We start from the raw sequence: 19,385 nt of genomic DNA, 5'->3' as shown, positions 1-19,385 counted from the left end.
CTATTTCCACATTCCAACCATGAGACTCATCCCACCAGGTTTCAGTGATGCCTATTATATCATATTTGCTTTGTTGTACTAGGAGTTGAAGTTCATCGTGCTTATTTCCCATGCTCTGTGCATTAGTGTAGAGGCATCGAAGACCATGTGTTCCCTTTACTTGCTGCCTGTGCAAGTTCTTTTGCCTCCACTGTTGGGTCCTTGCACTATTTGTCTTGTTACCTCTCTGTCAAACTATGACAAACACAAATATACATACATATCTACAATTTCTACACTATATCTATTTACATCTTATTATTCGTTGTTCCGTGCCACTACAGTGTTTTATAAACCATATGCAATGCATCCTTGCTTTTCTGCTCATATCACTTCTCTATCCATTAATAAACATTTTTTCCTTCTTTTCTTCTTATGATCTTATTCTTCATCCTTTTACACACATATTATGACCATAAACGATCTATCTCTGTTCTACTTTTATATATTCCGATTTAATTTCAGGAAATTGTCCACAGTTTCCCACTCTTTATATTCTTTTTCTTTATTCTTAATTATCATAGTTAGTCTGTCCATTTCCTTTAAATCCAACACTTTTTGAATCCAGTCTTCCATGTCTGGTATACTTTTGTTTTTCCAATTTTTTGCCAGCAGAATTCTGGCTGCAGTTATTAGATTAAGAGCTATTCTCCAATATTTTTTCTCATTCTTGTGACCCATAAAAGAAGTCATATTTAAGAGGTACACTTCAGGAATCATCGGATATGTGGCTTACCCATTTTTTTCGGAAGCAGGTACACATCCTGCTTGTAGCGTCCTTCCGGTGCATTGTAGAGCTCTATCAGGGCCAGGGCCTAGAAAAGAAGAAGAAAAACACAGTTAAGCAGCATTTCAACCCATTCACACATTGGTGTTTAAGGCTACTGGAACACAAAGTGGCAAAAGGCAGAACAGATGTTCCTCTCATTTAGCACTCTACCTGAAAACCAGATCTTTTTCATATCATCTCACAGAAAGCAAGGATTGGGGATAAATTATTGTTACTATTGTGTAATGTGCAGACATAAAAAATATAAAGTATGATAGAATATGGTATTGTGATGGTTGTAAGTGGTCAACATAGATAGGATTATGAATAGGTAAATGATTAGGGACTATTTACAAAATATTTTTATAAAATATAATTTATATAACTAGTGAGCTGTGTTTTCCACGCTGGGAGATTTTGCTGGGATTAAACTACAATCCTCCAAAGTTTGGTGATCAGAGCAATAGGATAAATAGGTGATAAATATTCCATCCTTTACACCCCACCTCTCCTGACCTTCCCATACCCCATAAAATGAAGTCAGCCACTGGCGGCGGTGTGCCTACAGATGGAAACCAGAAGCCAGCTGGCCTAAATGTGCCAGGAAAAGACAAATCCAGTATCAGTAGCTATTTGGACCACTGGCAGTGGACATCTTTTGCCCATTTCTGATGCAAGAAACAGGAATAGCAAACCAACCACTCTCTGCCTTCCAACCAAAAAAAAATTCAGTGTCTTCACTAGGAATGCAAAGAATATTTGAAAATATTTGAAAAACTGCAAAAGAAAATAGTCAAAAATGGTCGAAAAACCTGATGAGAAGAATCCTGGACTGATGAGAATCCTCACTGCAGAAAACATCATTTTCTGTATGAGAAAAAGCATTTTCTGTACAAAAGTAACATTTTTACACAGAAATATGTGGGTGATTTGATGCAGAAAAGGCTGTTTCTCATGTAAATCAACCATGTACAACTTTTGCACAGAATAATCCCAAATTACAGCATTTACTTCACAGAAGTTAGCATTTCTATTCATAGATCTGTGCACATTTCTGTGCAAAAATGTCAATTCTCTGTGCAGGAAATTGCATGTTATCAATTGGACAGGGGGAGCGTGTCCCTGTTAGTGCTCTTGGACATCTCGGCGGCCTTCGATACCATCGACCATGGTATCCTTCTGGGACGCCTGAGGGAGTTGGGAATCGGGGGCACTGCTTTGCGGTGGTTCCGTTCCTACCTCTCGGGCAGATCCCAGATGGTGGAGCTGGGGGACTGTCGCTCCGATAGGAGGGCCCTGACATCTGGTGTCCCTCAGGGAGCGATTTTGTCCCCTATGCTATTTAACATTTACATGAAGCCGCTGGGAGAGATCATCCGGAGACATGGGGCGAGGTGTTATCAGTACGCTGATGACACCCAGATAGTTTTCTCTATGTCTCCGACTGATGCAGTAACTAAGGATGGCATCTCTCCTCTTGATGCCTGCTTGGCGTCGGTAATGGGCTGGATGAGGGAGAACAAACTCAGTGTGAATCCAGGGAAAACGGAAGTACTGGTGATAGGTTCCCCGGCTTCGGGTAGTGAGATCTGTCACCCGGTTCTGAACGGGGTCACGCTCCCCCTGAAGGACTCGGTGCGCAGCTTGGGTGTACTCCTTGACTCGTCGCTCCAGCTGACTTCTCAGGTGGATGCGACGGTCAGGAGTGCTTGTTATCAGCTTCGGCTGATATGCCAGCTGCGTTCCTACCTGGACCGTAAGGACCTTGAATCTGTTGTACATGCTTTGGTAACCTCTCGATTGGATTTCTGCAATGCGCTCTACATGGGGCAACCCTTGTACCAAACCCGGAAGCTGCAATTGGTGCAGAACATGGCAGCCAGACTGGTCGCTGGTAGTTCCAGGTCAGACCATATAACACCTATTCTAAAAGATCTTCACTGGCTGCCTATTCGCTTCCGAGCTCAATACAAGGTGTTGGTTTTGACCTATAAAGCCCTAAATGGCTTGGGCCCAGGGTACTTGGAGGACCGCCTCTCCCCACATAATCCGCCCCGCACACTCAGAACATCCGGGACAAACCTGTTGGAGGTCCCTAGGTCTAACCTTGTACGGACCTCTCAGAGGGCTTTTGCCATCGCTGCCCCTTCATCTTGGAATAAGCTCCCGCAGAGCTTCGCTCCGCCGCCTCACCAGCTATCTTCAAGAAAAATCTGAAGACGTATTTATTTCGGTTGGCCTTCCTGCCTTAGTTAGATTGTTTATTTTCCTGCCCCTTATTTTTCCCCTTTTGACCCCGGTTTTGCTGTAAATTAACTCTTCTTTTTCTTTGCCCTTGACATGCGTATTTTATTGATCTCCTGTTCCTGTTTTTTGTAGTAATGTTTTTAACTTTTATATTTGAATTTTCTTTTTCAATTGTACTGTTTTTAAATTTTGTAAGCCGCCCTGATCATATCTATGGAAGGGCGGGGTAGAAATAAATTTATTATTATTATTATTATTATTATTATTATTATTATTATTATTATTATTCTTTTCTATACAGAACAACCACATGCAAATTTTGTGCAGAGTAAGTCCCAAATTAAGAATAGACATTAAAAATGGCATGGTTTTCAAAGACTTTCTCACACCAAGAAGAAAACTGCTGGAATTATTCCTTGAGAAGAAAATTAGTGAAGAATTACATTCCTACTCCTCTCCATCACCTAGTCCCCTTTAACTGTGGGAAACCCTCAACAGCCCAAAGAGTCTAATATGTGACTGTAATAGGCAGAGATTTCAAAATGTAGGGTGTGAGCTAAAAGTGGGAAAAACCCAACCTCCATCCCTGAAGGGGGAATGAGGAATGAGACCACTACTCATAGATGTAGCCTGTGTAAATGAACCCACCTAGAAAAATAGCTGGAGCTACTTGTACTCTGCATTCTCTTTCATGATGGTAATAGTACAAAGGAAATGCTACCTTCCAGGATGGAGTAATGCTCTGTCTAGCTTAGCTAAAAGCTGGCAGAGATATGGATGGCTGCTACTAAGTGCCTGCCTGGCTCTTTTAGTGCTCTTAGCGACCTGAATCTAGCTTCTACCACACCCTAAGGGGGTTTTCACCATCCTCTCTGGCTCACTGTCTAGACCAAATTATTCAGGATGATAAAATCATATACATACCATGAAGAGTTCTGAAAGAATCTCTCCCAAGTGGATAAAGGAACAGCACATAGGTAAGTAAAGTAAGAAAAGAGAAGCAGACTGCGAGAGAGTGGGGAGAATTCCAACTTCACATGCACAGCTAAGGGGTTTATATTGGTTGTGACTGCTCAGGAAGATTGATGTTGGGGTCACACTGGAATGAGTGAAGAGCACTACTGCAACTTCACTGTGGCAAAGGCACATTCTGTGGCAAAGGCAGGTTATGTATTAGGAACTGATGAGAAAGGAATTGGAAAAAACAAATACAGTATCATATGGCCTTTGAATACATTTACAAGGCAGCCACATCCAGAATGCTATGTACAATACAAAACCCCTTTTGCATCTTGAGAAGAATTTTACAGAGCTGAGGAAAGTACAGTGCACCCTTTTTTTACGTGGGGGATCAGTTCTGGTCTCCCCTGCATAAAAAAAACCCTGCGTATGCTCGAGCTCCATTGAAAGTAATGGGGCTTGTGCATGCAGCAGCGGCACGGTGGCGCAGTGGTGCGCACGCACTTTAGGCGCACGCCCCATTCATCTAAATGGGACGCACCACCCCTTGTGCCCTGTGTGGCTCCCTCACCACTTTCAGCGTATGCTGAAAGTCGCGTATAATGCATCCGCATGTAACGCAGGCACACTGTATGTACAAAACCTTCCAAATGAAGAATGCATGATGCGTATGGAACTTTGTAGTTTAGGAAATAAAAACTGAGGAGGAAGAGACAGAAGCATAAAGAATTAATCAAGAAGTTCCTTTCATACACTATCCAAAACTTAGGAACTGCACACTGAAGGAGCTTTGCAGTAAATTCCACATCGACTTTGACTTCATCTGCATTGCAAAAATAATGCAGTTTGACATTGCTTTAACTGCCATGACTCAATGATATGGAATTCTGGAATTTGTAGGTTTGTGAGATATTTCACTTTCTCTGGCAGAGCTCTGGCAAATCCACAATTTCTCCATTATTACGACTGCTAAAATGAAAAGATCTGTGATCTGACCCAGAAAGGCAATGCTTTGTTTCTTGAACACTTTCTTTCCCTCCACTAACCCACACACCTGGGTGGTTGCAGTGATGGACAGCACAAAAGTTGGAACCGTGGAGCAGCTCAGGTTCAGCAGGCGTCCCTGAAAGGCAAAGGTATGTCTGCATTTAGCACTGCCGTCCCCACTGGCAGATTACTCTGACTTGCAAAAGGCCACCAGCACCTGACTCCTCCGCACATCATGAGGCAGAAACAACAAACGCAAGCCCAAACAGAGGTGGACTCTGCCACTGCCATCTTCAGTTCAGCCACAAAGGAAACATCCCAAGGAGTTTCTAGTTGTATGCTAGGCCTGCCCCCAGACAGCTGACATAATCAGATGGCCACCTTCTGACTCCAAACCAGAGAAGGCAGCTGCTGGTACTCACTTAGCTGTGTAGGTACCATCCTATCTAGAAGCCCTCCTCCTAACACCAGGCTCCCCTGCTGCCCCCTTACCTCTGCCAGGAGCACTATCCTCTTCCCATCTGGCCAAATGACATGGTCGACCTGAGACCTCACCCTCTCCCACGTCAGCTCTGGTGTGCGCAAGCTAGCCTGAAAGACAAGAGGTTTGAAGGACTTTTAAAAAACAGCAAGGGGCCTTTCAACTATGCAGTATAGCAACCAATGAGATACATACTTTTTTAAAGCAATGAAGCACTTTTTTGCGGGTTGAGTGAGGTTTCAGATGTCTAGAGGGAGACATTGTGGAATTATGTTAGCTCAAAACTTCCCCAACCCCAGAATCCTACAGATAACCTGGACTGCAACTCCCATCAACCTCAGCCACTAAATCAATGGCTACACTTCTGGGATTGGTAGTCAACACATCTAAAATGCACAAGGCTGGGGAAGGCTGACGTAGTTCATTGTCCTCACTGTCACACTGGCCAGGCCAGAGAGATGCTTCTGGGAGCCCAACAGGCTGGGCATAGAGGAGTTCTTGTTTGACAGTAGACACCCCTCGACAGACACACACAGTGCCGACCCTGAGCATGGAGGTTCCTCTGTACCTCCATGATGTGTCTCCCCTCCCTTCAGCCAAGGTAGGGGTGGGCAAAACATGGTCTGAAGGTCACATGTGCCTCCCAGGGTCCTTTTTTTTTCCAAACCACTAGTTTTTGGCCTCCAAATGCCCCCTTGGGGATGTGGGATGATGTTCTGGTTTTAGCCCCCTACACCATTTTAGGTCCCTTTAAAAGAGAAGGTGAACGAAAGTAACTTCCTAATCACTTCTTGTTGGGTGGGAGAGTCTTTCTCTTGGTCCTAAATCAGCTTAGAGGAAGTAAAAACATAGCAGAAATGACCCCATAGTCCCAAGATGATATTTGGAGGCCAAAAAACTGGAGGTGTGGCAGTGGTTTGGCTCTCCAAGATTTTCAGGGGAAGTTAGCCTTCTACCTACCCTTGATCTTGGGGCCTCTTTGGAAAAGGCATTTTGTGTCATGCGAAGAGCTTTTTTCGTCCTTACTCCTCAACCCATTAATTCCATTGGATGACCCCACTGAGTTTTAGTATTATAACAGACTTCTCCCTATCCACTTTCCAACTTCTCCCCGCCCCCATCCATTTTCTCCAAACTGCACATGAATTTTATTACCTTCTGTCGTGACTATTCTCCTCACCCCCATTACTACTTCTCCAACTGAAGAACAAAAACACTGATGGGTAAATGATCTGTGACTTAAGTGCTGCTGGTCCTGGTGCTCTTGTCATGAAATATTAGCATCTGAATGTTCCTGAAATTGCTCTGGCATGGTTTTGCTGCCTTTTGGTTTCATTTTTTAAAATTAATTCAATTGATATGATGATCTGTCATTGTGGGTTGTGCAGTAATTGCACAAAAGCACTACACAAATAAAATTGACTTTTAGGAAGCTGGTAGTAACAAAATCAACCCAGGAAAACTGCTCCTGGCAGTCTACTCTGACACTCACAAGTGGGAAATGGGGAAAGCAGGCTGGTGAGATGCCACCAAGTCCTCTGCAGTCTGGCAGAAAGAGCCCGTTCAGTTAGGTCACGGCAGGGCAAATGTCTGGGGTTAGCATTGACCTTCCAGAAGACCTCAGAGGGCTGCATCCCCTGCAAAAAAAATTAATTTTGGCCCGTTACAGACTACCGAGAAGTGGCGGTCTGCCACCGCCGCCGCCGGTTGCAGCGTCCGGGAACCGCAGCAGCCAAACGGCGCGGTTCCCAGACGCTGCAGAGAAGGAGCACGAAAATCGCGCTCCTTCCTGGGCTGCGGAAGAGACGCCGTGAGGCGGTAGTCGCACACTTGCGGCGCCACTTCCGGGGCACGGTGTGCAGATGCAGAGTGTCCGCTACGTCAAGATGGCGGCGTCCGTGTGGAATGGCCGCCGCCATTTGTTACGGACTCAGTCCATGGTAGGGTTAGGGGTGTCTGGAAGAGACGCCCCTTTCTAACCCTAGCACGGACTGAGTCCGTCCTAGGGTGCCCGTGTGTAACGGGCCTTTGTCTCTCAATGTCCTTTTGGAGGCACAGGATCAAGCTTGCCATGTTTGGGGGTCTCCCAGGCTGTTTTAGGCCCACGAGTGGGCTTTTTTTTTTTTTTACAATAAGAAGTGACCTGGAAGTCAACTTCGAGTCTACTTCTTGTTTAAAAAAATGTCTCCCATGCCCCCCATACAGCCTCCCCCCCATAAAATCCCCCCATGGCTGTTATACAATGTTGTGGGGATATAGAGGCAATTTCTTCCAGATTGTTTTCCTGACACTGAGGGCCACTGGGGGGCACACAAATGTCATGTGTGTTTCACAGGCCACCCATTTCTCACCCCTAGGTTTGGGCCAGGCCCTATTCACAAGCAAGGGCTTGCCTGCATTAACAATACTTGGCACTGAGGATGGGTGGGAACACCAACAGAGAAGAACATGGCACCTAAAAATACACACAAGCAGCCTCTGTGAGCTGAGTGTGGTGGGACAATGAAATGTCACGGAGACACCTGAGGCAGGGAAATGCTGCGGCTGTCACCCTATTGCCTAAACCAGAGGCACACCTTGTTGTATCCTAGCTCCACAAAGGACAATGATAACACTAGAAGCCTGGTAGAAGAAGCTCACTTGAGGGCTCAAGTACTCACCTCTGACACTGACATTTGGGGACAGTCTGAGCTGATGGAACCTCTCAAGGGCAAAAGAGTTTGGACTATTTGCTGCAGGGGTTGCTTAGCAGCTGAACACAAAATGACATGCCAGCAGATATCTGAACAAAGTAAATGCTTTCTTTCTTTCTTTCTGACTGATATGTTTTAGCCTCTTGCTTTTAGATATCAGTAAGGATCAATGTTAGCTTTCCCTGTCTGTTTATGTGCATTCAAGCTGCCTGTTGACTTATGGCAAACCAAGAATTTCATAGGATTTTCTTAGACAAGGAATCCTCAGAGGTGGCTTTCACAGCTCCTTCCTCTGAAACAGGACCTACAGCATTTGAGCCTTCCTTGCTGTGCTGTTTTGGAAGGACTGGGTAGAGAGACAGCTACACAAGTCTTCTTGTCTGCTTGTGCCAATGCATGGATGAGATGCTGCTATGCAAAAGATAAACCTCAGCTCAAAGACAATTTTATACAAAGATGCTAGATTGCTTTTTGAACTATCCACTTCTGCTCAGATCTGCATTATGCTCACTTAAAGGTCCATGTGTGCTGTTTATGACAGAAATAGAGAGATATATTCCACGTCAACTACCATAGCAACATCCTATGAATCCTGGGATTTGCAATTTAGGGAAGGACATTTCCAATTCTTACCAAACTACAAACTACAGAATTCTACAAGATGTTGCCAATTATTGTGCTCTAACTGTGCAGTATAAATAGGCCCCAGTTTACCATAGTGGTAAATAACAGTCCAGAACCTGGAGATCTAGGTTCAAATTTTCAATCTCAGCCTCAAACATCTCACAGAACTTTCCAAAGATTAAATGGGGAAGAGGGAAAACTTTGACTCTGAGATCCTTGGGTGAAGCAGGGAGTAAAAATGCAGTGAACAAAGAAACAAAACATACAAGGAAATCCTATAACACCTTTAAGACTGAGAAAAATAAATTTCTAGCTTAAGCTTTTGTGGATTCCAGATGCATCTGATGGGCCAAAGCTAACAAAATGAAATCCAACACGGAGAAATGTAAGGTACTGCACTTAGGACGGAAAAATAAAATGCACAGATATAGGATAGAATGAGACTACATGTGAAAGGGATCTTGGAGTCCAAGTAGACCACAAGTTGAACACGAGGACTCCAGGATGACTCAGCCTTCCATTCTTTCATATGTCAGAAAATGAGTACCCAGTTTGTTGGGGACATTTGGCTAACACTCTGTAAACCACTTAAGAGTATTCAGCACTATAAAGGAGTATAGAAATGTTAGTGCTATCGTTATTCTGTAGAGGAACTTTTGTATGGATAAAACACCAACAGGATTCTGGTTGTAGTGTTTCTTTCAAAGTATAGATATCATATACTATCTTTTAGCAGGATGACACAAATGTCTAGGTTTCCCAGAGATCTAATTCCCAGAAAAGAACAGCTCCAACACTGTTCTCAGTTTGGGACCATTCTCTACGAGTGAAACAACTGTGACCTTTCCACATCCCTGAAAATGTACTGCATGGAAGGCTGGTGAGGCTCTTTCTAAACCTACTTCACCAGATAATGAAAAAAGGAAGGCCTCATGCTTACCACATCAATTTCAGTGTTGGAATGTCCCATGTTACAAACAATACAACTGTTCTTCATTCTGTCAAGATGTTCTCTGGTCACTACATTTTTGTTTCCTGTAAAGCAAAATGGGAGTATGTAATACAATAAAGGATAGGCCCAGTCTACATGTCCCAAAACAACCAGAATACAAATTTCCTATCATGTTATAATTTTTACATGTAAATAACAATGTAGTGTACCAGATGTACCTGTACAGGTGATAACAATGTCGACTTGCCGAATGACTTCATTCAGTTTCACAAGCCGGAAGCCATCCATGCTGCGAAAGAAGCAGACAGATCTCTCAAATCTAAAGACTAACAGAAACAGAAACTTTAACCCAACCCACTGGGAATGACAACCCAAAGCAGTGTCTTTTAGCAGCTGGTGACAGAGAACCAAGAGAACTGAGCCAGACCCTGAGTGTTCAAAGGAACGGGGTCAGTTTGAAATTTTAATTCCCAGTCTGCTCACTGCAAATACAGTTTTGTCTCCCTGAGCAAAGCTTCCTAAAATGTGCAGGTAGAGAAAGTCTCCAGCTTTCCACTAGAAGCTTCTGTGCTGACACAATATGGATGAACCTTCTCTATATACTAGCTGCACTGGCGCATTTTCATCAGTGCAGGAACACACAAATAACACACCCACCCCATAAGAGCTCTAAGATCATCTGGAGAGATCGCTTTTCTGTCCCAGCACCTTCTCAGGCTCATTTGGGAGAACAAAGGAGAGGGCCTTCTTGGTGGCTGCTCCTAGACTTTGGAACTCCCTCCAGGATGGCCTTATCTGTGCTCTCCTTCTATCAGTAAGTCAAAAACATTTTAATGGCATCAGACTTTTACAAACTGACTAGGTCTGGTCTTTTAATCCTGTATGGTTCTGTTTTTAAGGTCTACCATGGAGCCACGGAGAAAGATCTCTCCCAAGTCCTTATCAACTGCACCTGCGAAGGTAAGCTGAGAGAAAGCCCTCACCTGCTGATCTTAGTGCTTGGGCTGGCTTGTATAGGGAGATATGGTCTTTTAGATAGGGTCCACCGATAGTCAAATAACCTTCATGATTACGTCTCACTCGCTGATACGTTTTAACATAAAGACTGCTGTTGTTAGCAGCTTTGAGTCCCATTATTGGGAGAAAGGTGGGATACAAATGAATAAACTACTACTACTACTACTACTAATAATAATAATAATAGTATGCCCCACCAGAAGCTCTTGTATTGCCCACCTAAGCTTCCAGTTGACTGACAAAGCCACACTGACGTTACTGTATACAGTACATTTAAACTACCCCCTTTTTTCTATCATGGAACTCAAGGTGATGAACATGGAGATGAGGAAGGGGCAGTCCATTCCAAGCAGTCTTAGGCACAGTGTCACCCCCACCTACTTCAGTCAACTTCTATATGTACAAAAAATGGTATTAGACAATGACCTAAGTTAGCAATGTGAACTCTATAAAAGGCTTGCTATTATTATTGAGCTCAGCAACTACTTTGTAAACCAAAAACTTCAACTAGCTTTCTAAGCAGCTCTATGACATCTCTGCTTCAGTGGGATACCAAATAGCAGGGGTCTCTCTCAATTCTGCCCCTCCCAAACACCAAATTGTCTTCTGGGTGGGGACCTTTGACTGACTTAGGACAGACCGGTGGAGTTTACTGGCACTGGACGGTTGGAAGTCAAAACCACTATCAGCCCCATACCCCACCAAGTGACCAAAGACTACCTTCTCTCCCTTATGGCTTCAGTTCTTACCAGGCTTGAAGGGCACAAATGGGGTCTATCTCTGTCACGTACACGACAGAACCCATGGCTTTCAACGCAGCACAGCACCCCTTACCAACCTGCAGGAGAAGATCATAATGTGAGGGGGGAAACAGACTTGGAGGACTCAGGGGTTGAACAGCTAGGCAAAAAAGGGGAGGAAATGCAGAAGTAATACATTCTCTGGGGCAAGTGCTTAGAACAATTCTCTGCATATTCTAGTCCTACTCTAAGATGTAGAGCTAGGAAGGCACTCCACCAATGTGAAGGGATCACAAAAAAGATGGAGAGAAGAAAGCAGTTTTAACAGTAACTGTGTGCATCGTTTAGTGCTCTAGCAGTACACCAAGAACATGGGATGGTACAAGAAGAGGTTTCTAAAAAACCAACCTGTGCCCCTAACTCTCACAGAAAGACAATGCAGAATGCAAGGCTTCTCTTGACAGTGATGAGAAATTCAAATAGCTGGAGAGTCAGGGGCTGGGGTGGGGTAGATCAATGCAGCATCAGCACACTCAATGGTATGTATGTCTATAGTCCACACAATTGTGCTGAGGTTTATGACATGAATAGTCCTCCAGACCCTTACCTGCAACTCTAGAGATGGACTTAGATACCTGGAGGAAAGTCTTGGAGGAGCAAAATCATTCCTAAGACAGTACTAGTAATGAATCTGTTGCACAAAGATGAGGCAAGGATGCCATGTTCAGAATGGCAGATATCTGAAGCCTTACCTCGCCATAGCCGCAGACAACGACTTGCTTTCCTCCAAACATCATGTCAGTTGTCCTTTTAAGGCTAGGAAGAATAACACCAACAGCATAAGATAAAATTCAAAGATATAGCCATGTTAGTCTGGAAGATCAATATGCAAGAACTGAAAGAAAGGAGCTGGTAGTATGAGCTTTCTTAGACTTGAGTCTACTTCCTCAGAGGCATGGAGTGGAGGGCCAAGGGACAGATCTTAAGGTCAGACCTTCCACTCCATTCATCTGAGGAAGTAGACTGAAGTCTATGAAATTTCATGCTGCCAGCTTCTTTCTTTCAGTTAGTTTCAAAAGTGCTATAGGATCCCTTTGCATATTGATCTTCCAGCTGCAGGTTAATCTTCAGAAATTCTGTATATATGAAGGAAAGGTGGCATGGGTTTTAGGTTTCTGAAAAAGAATTCCTCTGTCAACAACTTCTGTTATTGCTATTGACAAAGAATGGCTTAACGTCCATGATGTGCGCTAGCTGCTTATACAGAACACAGCACAGCACAGTCTTTGCCAAGTGAGCTTTCAGTTTGTGAGTGGCAAAATTCTCACATAGGAAGACTCTTCATTCTTGGAATCTGTGAGATACATACAGACTGTCAGTAACATGTAAGTGGATTTTTCCCACTCTGTACATGTTACACAATTATAGCACATGCAGCAATGATCCTGTATGCACGCATGATGTTTCTTCTAATTTCTTACATGCACTGTAGGTATTTCTAATGTTACTTAATCAAGTTCTGTGGGTTGAAACGAATTAGGAATGAAAGAGAGGTTGGGAACTGTCAAATATGGACTGAAGAGTAGGAGAGGCAGTCAGTAGAAAACGAGAATCCAACAAGAGGATGGAAAAACTTTGAAAAGTTACTTTTCTGAACTAAATTCCCAGCCAACATGGCTATCAGCAATCACTGTACAAGGAATTAATTTCTCCAAGCTCTTATTATGCAGCCATGCCAAGGGCCATATTACTTTCTTTTGCAGGCTTTGCTCCCTTTGAATGCTTTTCTGTTGTCTGTTTCTGGTTTCTCCGGTGCTCCTGTTATACATTCTTTGCCTCTGGGGTCTCGCACCCTCTCCAAGGGATGCCCTTTGAGAATGCCCCCTTCACACCTGCCATGATATGCTGTGCTAGGGAATTCTTCCCCATGTGTTTTAGTGCAACAGCCACAGAAGGGACCCACACAAAAAGGGAAGTTTCCTGGTGGATCCCTGCTGATCCACACATGGATGTGCTTCCTCCTAGTGAATGCTCCCTTCTTGGCATCTTGGCAACTGTGCCCTACATTGTGGTCTATTTTTAGCAGATGAGTAAAATAGGTTAGCAGTGCAGAGAGAGTAGGCGACTCCCATTTCCCACCAAAGCAGACAGAAGGCCCAAGGGACAAGAATGCAATTCTGCCCCAGTTTCTTCTGGCCCACTTTTGCAAGGGCCAAGCCTAGTTTTTCCTAGCTGCTTAAGCTTACTTGAAACTTTTAACCATTTCTGCAGCACCCAGGCAGAAAGTAAGAAAAGGCAGCTGAGATTCCCCCCTCCCCGCCATCATGCTATTATGTTTGCAGCAATGTAAGAAAGAATTGCAAGATAATGATTTCTTTAAATTTTTACAACCAAGCAGAGGATAGCATAAGGCACTACCTCACCCTGCTACAGAAGACCTCCTTCCAACATGGTCCCTGTGATCGAGTTCCCCTTGAGTTCATTATCCTGAGTCTGGGCTGTATGATGCCTAACTGCAAGTCAGAAATCTCATGCTGGAATATTTCTCTATAGCAGAGGTGGACATCTATGTAAGGGGCAGGGCCAATATTCACCCCACAACACCTTCTGAAAGCTACACAGATGCATGTTGTATCATTTCCAGCTGCTATTTTTGCCCATTTTCACCTTTTTTGGTTTACTGGAGGGTTTAGGAACACTATTATTATTATTATTATTATTATTATTATTATTTCTTACCCGCCTCTCCCCATGGATCAAGGAGGGAACAACAACAGACCAACAAATATACATCAGGAATGGGAATGAATGCCCCTCTAAAAGGGTAGATAAGATAGACCAATGCATTTGGGGGTCACTTGTTGATATTTTGAGCTGTCCGACTTGAAAAATATCTTGAAAACAGGCCCATCTTTCTAAAATATGGGCGAATTCAAGGGTTCCTGGTAATTAAGAAGTGGGGAGCAGGGGCTAGTCTTCTTGAGAAACCACAATAGTATTCTAATAGCTGGGAATGGTTACTTTTTTAGGAACCCTCAGCCATGGGAGCTCCCACTGTAGTTCAAAGTCTCAAACCAGACAGAGCAAGCTGCCCATAGCGAGAACTAATACTACACATCTCTTTCAGGGAAAACTCTTATCGACAGAGAGGGATTTACAAGGGACTTGCACTAGCAGGGAGCCATTCCTGCTACGATTCCTCAAATGTGCAGCTCTTTCTCCAGCACTAATTACTGGAAGCCACATTTACTACCTAAACAATGGAACAGCCCAGAGCTTTGACTAGCAAGCTGAAGGTCCTCTAATGACATTTATAACCAAAACAAATTTGGGACACTGTAGAACTGGAAAAGGCAAAAATAAGGCAAGTTGAACAATTAAGAGGTGGAGAAAGTCTCCTTGAGAAAAATGCTACAGCATTTGGGGGTGCTCCACTGCAGAAAGGAGTAATGAGAGGCATGACAGAGGTGAATAAAGTTAGGCCATTGTGAAGGAAGTGTGTGTGTGTGTGTGTGTGTGTGTGTGTGTGTGTGTGTGTGCATGAGAGAGAGAAAGAGAGGGAGAAAGGGAGAATGAATTCATACTAGAACCAGGTTTCTTTCACACTATGCAATGATAGCACCTTGATCCCACCATTAATTGCTATGGCTGCATCCTACAGAATCCTGGGGTCTGTAGTCAGGAGAAGCACTAGAGCTCCCTGGCAGAGATTTCTAATAATAATAATAATAATAATAATAATAAATTGTTTATTTGTTAACCGCTTTTCCTACGATCAAAGCGGTGTACAATATCGTTAAAAACAGACAATAAGAACAATTAAAATTCACATCTAAAAATACATATTAAAAGAAGTAAATTCAAACAAGATTAAAAACATATTATAACATATAATAAACTATTAAAACCATTAATTATTATATATCAAAGACAATAGGGGAAGATGGTCTCAGACGGAATTGGGAGGGCAGGCTTGTAGGAAGAGATGAGTCTTTAGAGCCTTCTTAAAGGCTTCCACCGTTCCACTGAGGCGAATCTCTTCCAGTAGGGCATTCCATAGAGAAGGTGCCACTGCTGTGAATGCCCTTTGTTGTGTGATTGCCAATCTCACTTAGGGTAGCTGAGTAAGGATTTTCCTGTAGATCTGAGTGTGCGGGGAGGATTATGTAGGGAGAGGCGTCCCCTCAAGTAACCCGGGCCCAAGCCATTTAGGGCTTTAAAGGTGATAACCAACACTTTGTACTGGGACCGGAAACGAATTGGCAGCCAATGTAGAGATTTTAAGATAGGTGTTATATGTTCGGACCTCGATGTCCCCGTAATTAACCTGGCTGCTGCGTTTTGAATCAATTGAAGTTTCTGAACCTGATACAAAGGTAGCCCCATGTAGAGCACATTGCAGAAATCCAAGCGAGAGGTTACCAGTGCATGTACTACTTTTTCTAGGTCCCCCCGGCAATAGTTGGTTCAAGTAAAGGGTTCTGGGTGGCCGGGGTTTGAGTTAATTCCCTGACCACCCTGAACAGCTCTGCCGGACGAGACTCTGCTGACGCAATCCGTGCAGAACAGTACGCATCCCTGACTTCTAAATCACCTCACAAAACTACAAATCCCAGGATGTGTTTAATTAATCAATTAATTAATTAATTTCAAGGGTTTATATCCTGCCTTTCTCCCACAGTGGGATTCAAGGCGAATTTTGCAGGATGCAGCCATGACATTTAAAGTGGTACTGAAATGCTAAAACTGCATAGTGTGAAGGAAACTCCAATGACAGCACAACCAAATGGGGGTCAATCCACTGAAGGTGGGAGATTCAGGCCAGAGAAAGATACAGTGCTGGGAACCAAACAGATGACCTTTACAAGGAGATTAGAGAAAAATCATGGTGGGTAAGGCTACTGGTGGCTATTAGTCATGAGTTATGTATACCATCCATGTCAGCATCAATATGCCCCTGTATACCTTTCACTGCGAAGAATGAATGGGAGATTGCTTTTGTTCATCCTTACACTTTGATTCCCAGGGGCAACTGGTTGGTCACTGTGTGAACAGAATCTTGTCTGACCATCATGGCTCTCCTACTGTTCTCAGCTAGGGCTGCCCTAGGCCACTAGAGCACCCTGATGCAAGCAGGATGACAGGTGCCAAGTGACCTAGGCTCTGACCCCAGGAGGATTATTTGGTAAATTCCAATGACACACTTAATCCTACATTGCTATTCTGAGGCAGTGCTCTCCTCCAAGAGCCTTTTTGTTCCTACCATCTGATGCCCCAGGTGGATGTTAAAAATATGGCCCATGGCTAACAATGCTAAATATAATTCAAGAGATGAACTGAGTAGTAGAAGATGGACAAAAGAATAATAAGAAACATGCCCTTTACTGCTGAACTGAACTGAGTGTGTGTGATATAACTGATACACACATTTTTCTTCTTGTAAACAGGAGAGTAGCAGATAAAGACCACAGTGTGCTGTTTCACAATGTGATGAAAGCTTCAAACCATCTGATTCCTGAGGGCCTTGATGAAACCCTTTGGTGACCTTGGGCAAGCCACACTCTCTCAGCCTCAGAGCAAAGCAATGGCAAATCTCTTCTGAATAAATCTTCAGAGCCACTGTAGCATAATGTTGAGTGTTGGACTAGGACTCTAGGAGACCAAAATTCGAATCCCTGCTCAGCCACGGAAACCTACTGAGTGAACTTGGGCAAGTCACACTCTCTCGCCCTCAGAAGACAATGGCAAATCTCTGAAGAAATCTTGCCAAGCAAATCTCATGACAGGGTTGCCATAAATTGTAAAGGATTAAAGGCACAGAACTAAAACAGCAACAAAGTTAATCGATAACAGAATTCCAGCCAATGACACCAGACTGTTGTTGTGATTTAACACCACAAATGGAATGTTTCTTATCCCAAGAGATGTAAGGAAAGAGAAAAGCGAACCAGTTGGTTGTCATTAGGGTTGCAGCCCACTCTTTCCAAGACTGTCCTTACTAGCGGGAAAATCTCCTCCTGTGAGAATTTATAAATAAGCAACAAGATACAAACCCATCTAGAATGGATTCCCGGCAGCAGTAGAGGTTATCAAACTTCTGTTTGGTAACGGAGTCGTTGACATTCATCGCTGGGACGCAGAGTTTGCCTGCCTTTGACAGCTGGTATAATCTGAGGAAAGGAAAGCAAACACACAGGAAGGTGGTCAATGCTTTCCTCCAGTCTTCCAGGAGAGCATATGACTGACTGGACAGCATTGTTGATGTTGAAAGAAGGTTACAACTCTGAAGAGTCAAAATTCAAATAACGTGACTCTGCTTCCACATAAACTTGCTTTTACTTCAGGGCAGAATAAACATTATCCAGGTGAATAGTTCATGTTTCTTAAAACACCATTCTTTAAGTTATTATAGTATCAGCTCACATGCAAAAAAAGCACTATCACATGGAAGCAAGTGTGTTTTCTGCTGATCCAGAAGGTAAGATCTGGATCAATGGATTCAAATTACTAAAAAGGAAAAAGAATCATAGAATCATAGAGTTGGAACAGACCACAAGGGTCATCCAGTCCAACTTCCTGCCATGCAGGAACTCTCAATCAAAGCATTCCCAAAAGATGGCCAACCAGTCTCTGTTTAAAGACCTTTAAGGAAGGAGATTCCACTACACTCCAAGGGAGTTTGTTCCACTGTTGAACACCTTTACTGTCCTCCTAATGTTGAGGTGGAATCTCTTTTCCTTTAGCTTGCATCCACTGCTCCGAGTCCTAGTCTCTGGAGCAGCAGAAAACAAGCTTGCACCCTCCTCAATATGACATCCCTTCAAGCATTTAAACAGGGCTATCATATTGATGCAGCCTAAAATCACATTGGCTTTTTTAGCTGCCGCATTGCACTGTTGACTCATGTTCAATGTGTGGTCTATTTGTATTCCTAGATCCCTTTCACACGTATAAGTCTCTCATTCAGCCATGAGTCCCCCATGATCTTATATCTGTGCATTTCATTTTTCCACCCTAAGTGCAGTACCTTACATTTCTCCATGTTGAAATTCATTTTTTTAGCTTTGGCCCAGCTTTCTAATCCATTAAGGTCATTTTGAATTTTGATCCTGTCCTCTGGAGTATTAAGTACTACTCCTAGTTTGGTGTCATCTGCAACTCTATGTTTCTATGTATACTGAAACAGAGGAAGGAACTTGAGGAAGACTGTATCTCCTTTTCCATTAAGAGGAAAGCATGACAGCTGCAATCCCATGGGACTTCAGTCTTTCGGTCTTGCTCTCTCACGTGAATAAACCCAGGCACACCCAGTTATTTGCCCACATAAGCAGGGACAGGATTAATCTGAAGCTGTTCTTATTTTGAAGGTCCAAAGACTCTATAGGTCCTTTTCAATAAAATCATACTTGAAAAGAGGACAACACACAAATATGCGAACTCACACAAGTATCTACCCCTTTGTATTTCTTAGACATGCAGCTAGTTCTTATAAAATCTGGGGTGGGTGGGAGAAGAAAAGTACAACTACTACACCAGTCAACAAATTCTGTGGAACTACAGTTCATGATGGTGAGACATCATATGTCATTAGCTAAATGGCAGAAGTTCTGTTTTCTCTTTTAGACTCCTACACCAAGCAGGCTGGCTCTTCCACCTGATATTCACAGCACACCAAAAAAGCCTCTGACATTCCCTCTCTTGCCTCTCTGCATAACAAGTGCTACAACCCATAGCAAAATGACCACTGATGCAAATGGCTGGACCTTAACCCTCATGTCAATGGGAAGAATGCAATTTACCCATGTTCTCCTGAAGCATATAGAGAAGGAACAGCTGTCATCAAGCTCTGTACGCACTCTGCAACTTATGTATTTCA

General features: G+C 43.4%; 1 protein-coding gene across 3 annotated transcripts in view; it reads right to left on the bottom strand.

The window, feature by feature from the left end:
- The window catches only part of AHCYL2 (adenosylhomocysteinase like 2), a 153,141-nt gene that overhangs the window by 13,628 nt on the left and 120,128 nt on the right, over nucleotides 1–19,385 (bottom strand). For all 3 annotated transcript variants that reach the window (XM_089527389.1, XM_089527391.1, XM_089527390.1), the window contains exons 8-15: nucleotides 17,563–17,679; nucleotides 12,262–12,325; nucleotides 11,519–11,607; nucleotides 9,971–10,041; nucleotides 9,741–9,835; nucleotides 5,495–5,593; nucleotides 5,070–5,138; nucleotides 776–854 (exon numbers count right to left, since the gene is read on the bottom strand). In XM_089527389.1, coding sequence (XP_089383515.1) covers nucleotides 776–854; nucleotides 5,070–5,138; nucleotides 5,495–5,593; nucleotides 9,741–9,835; nucleotides 9,971–10,041; nucleotides 11,519–11,607; nucleotides 12,262–12,325; nucleotides 17,563–17,679 — 683 coding nt within the window. The remainder of the gene's footprint in view (nucleotides 1–775; nucleotides 855–5,069; nucleotides 5,139–5,494; nucleotides 5,594–9,740; nucleotides 9,836–9,970; nucleotides 10,042–11,518; nucleotides 11,608–12,261; nucleotides 12,326–17,562; nucleotides 17,680–19,385) is intronic.

The sequence above is a fragment of the Sceloporus occidentalis genome, unplaced genomic scaffold (assembly GCF_023333645.1).
Source record: "Sceloporus occidentalis isolate IW3139 unplaced genomic scaffold, rSceOcc1.0.p SCAF_5, whole genome shotgun sequence".
In the NCBI taxonomy this organism is placed as follows: Eukaryota; Metazoa; Chordata; class Lepidosauria; order Squamata; family Phrynosomatidae; genus Sceloporus; species Sceloporus occidentalis.
The sequence above is the reverse complement of the archived record's forward strand: the minus strand, read 5'-3'. Positions and strand labels throughout refer to the sequence as shown.